General features: G+C 32.6%; 1 protein-coding gene across 1 annotated transcript; it reads right to left on the bottom strand.

Moving 5' to 3' along the window:
• Positions 1–1,639: 1,639 nt before the first annotated feature.
• Positions 1,640–4,441, bottom strand: LOC131030219 (zinc finger protein CONSTANS-LIKE 4). Its single transcript, XM_057960945.2, has 2 exons — positions 3,501–4,441; positions 1,640–2,239 (listed from the first exon to the last, which is right to left on the bottom strand). The coding sequence occupies exons 1-2, from the start codon at positions 4,278–4,280 to the stop codon at positions 1,916–1,918; spliced, it is 1,104 nt and encodes a 367-aa protein (XP_057816928.2). The 5' UTR covers positions 4,281–4,441; the 3' UTR covers positions 1,640–1,915.
• Positions 4,442–6,841: the final 2,400 nt, after the last annotated feature.

The raw sequence follows: 6,841 nt of genomic DNA, 5'->3' as shown, positions 1-6,841 counted from the left end.
ATAAAGAGCCCATGTATGAGGAACACTCTTAGCTTCTCCTAGAGAAATAAGGATCTTAATCCGAATGTTATAGAAGTTGAAAGTGGAAGAGAGGGCACAATTTGAGCCTATTTGTATATAAATTCCATCAACCATGAGAAATAGACACATATTTTCATATTTTGTTAAAAAAAATACAAACTCATGGGCATGCCACCATAAATATTAATTGATAGTAAGAATCAATGATGCATGATAAGCAAACAAGATTGGATGGTGGAGGATCAAATCGCTGAGAGAATTGCAAGTTGTTTTATAAATAGCTTAATGATAGATCATGTCAAGTCTTTGCAAGGCCGAGGGGGAGAAAGAAATGAGAATATAAAAAGAGTGTTGGTTCAAAAAGGCGTGGCCATGAAGTCAAAGTAAAGTTACATAGGGTTTTGAACAAGAGACTATAATTGTGGATAAGATAGTGAACTATTAAGTTTTAGTTCAAATGATACACAAGAAATTTTGACAATATCAATAGGGAACTTGTCACTAGGATCAAGATAATTAGTTTAAGAGCAAGACTTTTTAAACAAGGATGTGAAGACCTAGCCAATAGCAAAGAGAAGTTAAAAACTCTCTATATATATTGAGGCCAAGAGTTGAAACAAAAGTTCCTCATGCTAACACATCCATAAGACACAAGGCTTATCCAATTAGCCTTATGAAATTTTCATATTATTTTTTGTGTTAGATATTTTGTTGTGGATCTTGTATAAAAAGTTTGTTATTTTGTCTAGCCTCGCCTTCTTAGACAAGGCAATTAGGTTGTTCATTCTCAAGTTGTCTCCATATATAATACAAATGTCGCTATAAGCTATGTTTTCCATGATATAGTGTCATTTTGTCTCCTTCACCAATTTTTAGAAAATACGTACGTTTTCATTTCCCACTCCTTAGGCATTGTCCCCTTGTCAATCATGCATCTAAGATTGTGTGATCCTAGATACAATTAGTTCTTAATTAGACTATCCACATTTTCACCTCACTTAGTTGTTGCTTCTTTGTAAGCTTTTTCATCATGAACCCATGCGGTGTTAAAAATTTTGATATTGTAAGCTTTCTTTTTCCAATTTTCTTTGTCTACATGGCCACTTATATTTGCTCTGTAAAAATCTTTTGTATTTCCTCAGTAGTTTTTGAAAACTATTGCATGCTAATGTCTCATTTCCTCATCCATGCAGTTTCTTTTTTGTGTAACTCTACCTCTATCACCATTTGGGTCAATAATGGTTCTCTATAGTATTCTTATTTAGACAACAAATGTTGATGCTTCCATAAGGGAGGATTAGTTGCAAGTAGAATTTCATGTAAAATACAAGAATTAAATTCGATATTACTTGTAATTAAACATTTTCAAATTTTGTCTATCTTGTTTTTTTTTATCTAACATGTTATTGTTGAAAACTTCAATCCTACCCCTATTGCATTTTTGGCTTTTTCATTATCATTTCTTATCAAATCTGGTGTTATTTTACCATAAACTTCTCATTTTATGTCTTTTTTGGTATATACACATTTTGCTTTTATATTAGAATGTATATACCACCATCATGCAAAAACTTCAAGGTCACAAAATTCTTCTAATATGTAAAACATTTACAACCACTTGAAATTAAACCTTTCCCATTAAATTACAAAATACAAGTTAGATAGTACAATGAAGAGGTGGGGTGAATCCCATAAATGGTACAAACTAGACATCTTGGTGAGATGTCTAGCAAAAACTCCAAAATTAGGTAGTGTGAGAGCTTAATGCCTTGTAAAAATACAATTGAAAGCAAGGATATTAACAACCGACCAACTGGAGGGCAACCATTTGCCAAGCAACCAAATGGCTCACGAAAACCTCCAAAAGAAATAAAGAAAAAGAAAAAAACATGAGTTAAAACGAGGGAACGAGGCCATATCCAAGATCAACTGATGCATACATCTGGTCAACATCGACATCTGTCCTCTTAGCAAATCGACCTTTAATTCGTGGCCTAGTCTCAGCATAGGCTTTCCTACTAGCATACCTAATTGTCTTCTCAAACTTTCTATTCTTCCTCTTTTCCTTGTATCTCATCACCCTTGCCTCACGATCCAATGGAATACAATGGATTGTCCCTTGCCCTCCCACCTCCACCATCACTCTCTTGAAGGGTGTCGATATATCATTCACCGTGACATCTGGGACCACCCCAACATCCAATGAAGAGGATGATAACTGAAATAATATAACATGGATGTTAGAATAAATGTAAAATCTGAAATTATTTACATTTTAAAAATAATATTAAAAAATATCTTACATATATTAAAAGAAAAAATTGGGAAGCCTAAATTATTCTATGGACATACAATTTTTTTACAACAAGATATGAAATTGATTGTAATATAAAAGACAATAAGGATACAAATCATAAATATATTTCTCAAAATAAAACAATAATTATAATTATAAGTTAAACTTTATAAATATCTATTAAACAAATAAATGAAACAATAATTTTTTTCAATATTTTTTAGATTAACTTTATTTTTTTCAATATTTACTAATTTAATTCAAACAAATTAATAATTTAAATCTATTTAAATTTCTATATATAATTGTTTAATAGATTGATATATAATAAATATTATTAAGATAATTTTAATCTATAAATACAAATTATAGATTTAATATCAACCAATCAATTTATAAAAATACTACTAAATCCTATTACTATGTTACTAATCCTACATAACATAGTTTAAAATACAATTTTAGAAAATAAGTATTTAATATTATAATTTAAAAATTTAAATCCAAAATATATTTTTCAAAGCCCTGTGCTGCAGCTTGCCTGTAAAAAAAAAAAAAAAAGTCCAATTTAAATAAAGAATAATATATATTTATTAAAAACGCACATATAACTGAACAGATATTAGTAGTACAATATAATAAAACTTGAAATAAATTTTAAAATACAGATCATACACACTTGTTTTTTCAAAATGAAATCTTAAATAGTTGAATATAATTTTGCCTATTAAATTATTTTGACAGACGTGTGCTGGAATTTAAACTCTAAATTCTATACAAACAAAACTCTAAATTCTATACAAACAAAACTCTCTGCTTATTATTATTTAATATTATATAATATTTAGCATAAACTAATTTTAAACTAGATTTTTTAAAGAATAGACTGCTGAATATTGTATACCGTGTAGTATTTAAACATAAACTAATCTTGAATTAGATTCCAAATCCTACTCTCTATTTGTATTTAACATAAACTAATTTTAAATTAGATTCCAAATCCTACTCTCTATTTAAATAAAATTAAAAAATTAAAAATCTCTGCTTATTATTATAGGCTTATATAGTATTTAACACAAACTAATTTTAAATTAGATTCTAAATCCTCTTTAAGTATCTTAACTTCTAATCAGACCAGACCAGTTTGGGAGATCCATAAAACAGGTGGGATGATTTTGCTTACGCTGTGGTTGAATGACGTGGCAGACGTATAACTGTAATTGGCCTTGCAGGACGACGGATCGGCGTCAAAACTGTCAGAAAGCGTAGAGGCGTCAACGACGCTGCCGCCGCTGCCATGGCTCTGAACTGGAACGACGCTGTCCATACCGCCGGAAAACCGATTCCCGGTATCCATCGACGAAGCGTATTCCAAATCCAGGTAAGGATCTACATCTGGAAAAAACTCCGGCACAAAACACCCCTTATTTTGACACCCGATCCCGTCGCCTTTCCCGAACCCCTCGCCGGCGTCAGTCTCGGCGTCGCTGCAGTTCTTGACGCCCTCAGTATGCTTAGGGTTTGGAAACAGCCACGAAGCAGCAAGGTCATCGTCTTCAACGGCGTCAGAATTGAAGCAAACAGCGTCAGAATAGGTAATCGAGGGTTTGATGAATTTAGCGCAGTCAAAGAAAGGCACTACAGGGAGCCTATCGTGACGGCGAGCCAGGGGATTTGCAGAATGTATGTCGGCGTCACAGGTGAGGCAAAGGACGGCGGCATCGGCCTTACAAGTGACGGCCGCAGGGGCCTGCTCACAGACCTCGCACATCCAAACCCTCTCGTGCCTTGACGCCAATTTATTTGCGCCGTGAACCTTTAAATCACAGTCCATACACAAATAAGCAGAATCCGCCTTACAGTAAAGCAAGCAGCTTGTAATTCTGCAGGCATCGCAGAGCTTAGGGATGCTCCAGGCACGGAATGAGTCCTTTGAAGCGTGACAGTCCTCGTCCTTCACCATTTTCTCTGGTAATGGCTGCAAATTTTTGACGCCTCAATTGGAACCCTAAGCTCTTTGTTATACTGCTGACAGGGTGAGTTTTTCGTATATTTTTCGCTTTTAAAAAAGGAGATAAAAAGGTGGAGCGCGGCGACCAATGAGAGTGAAGTTTTAGATATCGTGGAACACGCTCGGCCACGAGAAAGTGGTTTTGTTTTGTTTGTGAGTAATGTTAATTATGTTTTTTTAATATTAATTGTATTAATTATGATTAGGTGTGGGGCCCGCTTTGCCGGCTGTTGGGTTGGGTGTGGGCGGTGCGAATGAGCTGTTTGGGGGTCGTCGTGGTAGGGCCCTCTCATGCTTTATATTATTTTATTCGGATTGTGAAATCTTATGGGGAATTTAATGGGGAAAGGGATGGCTTTTGGGCTGGTATGGGTCATGGGGTCCATCTTTTGGGGCTATTTCTCTAGGTCTTATGTAGAAGTAAGAGGCTTTTGAGTAGTTTTTTAATATACTTTGGTGTAGGTCTTGACTTCTTATTATTTATTATTTATGGTGTTAAGGTGCATGTATTCAATGTGGTCTAAAAGAGGTTCACACTTTTGTTGAAAAGGTCAAGCAATAATGTATGTATGTTCTTGGAGTTCGAGTCTTTTCAAGCAATAATGTATGTTCTTGGAGTTTGAGTCCCTGTGCCTTAGAGATAAAAAAAGTAATTTAACAATTTAATTTCAGGAATATGTGAAATGGGTGTTTGATGTAACATTTAATTTTATTATATTAATGGAAAATGTCAACTTTCTAATTGTAGTATTTTCTTGATTACAAGATATAGACTTAGTTGGTCTTATTAGTGGATTGGTGGTATTTCATTTGCTTCTCAACATCATTAAGATTTAAATTTCGTACAAGTATAAAGTTTGATAGGAAATGGATTTCTTATGCAATTGATTTCTAGCTTTTAGATTGATATAATTGAATCTAGAAGCTAGAAATCATCTTCATTGACAGTGAACTAACATGAAGATGCATGTGAGAGTAAAGAAAGAATTCAATATGAAAGCAAAACATTTTTAAACACTCATATAGGGTACACATAAAGATTTCCAAATTTGGTACACTCTCTTTGCAATGAGCACCCCATCTCCAAGACATTTATATCCTCCCTAAATATGATTATATTATATTTGTAATGGAATTTATGTCAACTTTCTAATCTTAGTATTCCCTTTAGCACAAGTCATGCGATTCCATAGGTCTCATTAGTGCATTGGTGATATTTTAAATTTCATGAGTATAAAGTTTGAAAGGAAATGGATTTCTTATGCAATTGATTTCTAGCTTTTAGATTGATATGATTGAATCTAGAAGCTAAAAATCATCTTCATTGATTGTAAACTAACATGAAGATGCTTGTGAGAGTAAAGAAATTATTCAATATGAAAGCAAAACATTCTTAAACAACCATATAGGATACAAATTAAGATGTCCAAGTTTGATACACTCTTTGAAATTAGCACTTTGACATCTCTAAGACGTGTCTATTCAACCTACAAAAATGGTATGTCTAAGACATTATAACATACATAACATCATAAGGAGGGAGCCAAGATAGGGGATCGACATAATGACATAACAAAGCATTAGCATGAAAAAAACGAGTGAATGATGCGTCATTTGTCATAACACTCTTTTTGGACCTTGATATGACTTCTTGTTACTACTACTACTACTATAATATTAATTTTATGAGTAATGTTAGAAAGAAAAGATAAATTGAAATGAGGTTGAAGTTTTTAAATAAAAAAGAATTTAACTAGTGACACACACAAGAGGCCATAATTTATTTAAAAATTGGTTATTTTCTCAATATCCTAATTGAGCACATGGTGTAGGAGAAATAAGAAGATTCTAGAAAAGAAATTTTAAATTCAAAATATTAAGGAATAAATATTATATTTAGCAAATATATGACATGGGAGTTACAAAATTATTCTATGACAAGAATAATTCTATTCATGGCATTTTTATGACAAAGGAGTTATAAAATGTATTTTGATAAAATTGAGGAGAATTCAAATTTGAACTTTGAATGCATAGTCAAATGTAACCCCCACTACGACAATAATCATTTTTGCATGAAATTAATTTGGAAATTGATTATTTTCTCACTATGCTATTTAGCACATGTTGTTGGAGGAAATTAGAAGGTTCTAGAAGAGAATTTCAAATTCAATTTTTGCAGGTAACCCCCACTATGACAATTAATCATTTTGCATGAAATTATTTTGGGAAAAGAATATGGAAATGAATTAATTTATTTTGTAGTGGGAAAATGACTCTTTTTTCTATTTAATGAATTCTATATTTTCAAAAGGGGAAGTTCATTGTTCCGATAGAAAGGTAGTTCTTGAATTCTGGCAAATCATGCTAGTTGTAGAAGGATTTTGGTAGACATATTGTATTGCAAGAGATAGGAATTTTTTTTTAGGGGATTTAGAGGAGATCTATACCAGATTTGGAGGAGAAGGATTAAAGGAAGATAGCTAAGCAACAAAGAGTTGATTCAACAACAA

Source organism: Cryptomeria japonica, chromosome 9 (genome assembly GCF_030272615.1).
Source record: "Cryptomeria japonica chromosome 9, Sugi_1.0, whole genome shotgun sequence".
NCBI classification, from domain to species: Eukaryota; Viridiplantae; Streptophyta; class Pinopsida; order Cupressales; family Cupressaceae; genus Cryptomeria; species Cryptomeria japonica.
Note: the sequence above shows the minus strand (reverse complement) of the source record. Positions and strands in the feature narration are given on the sequence as shown.

Coding starts and splice junctions, on each gene's coding strand:
- LOC131030219 (XM_057960945.2), bottom strand. CDS start 4,280: ATGGTGAAGGACGAGGACTGTCACGCTTCAAAGGACTCATTCCGTGCC. Junction 2,240..3,500: donor CCACGTCATTCAACCACAGC/GTAAGCAAAATC, acceptor ATATTATTTCAG/TTATCATCCTCTTCATTGGA.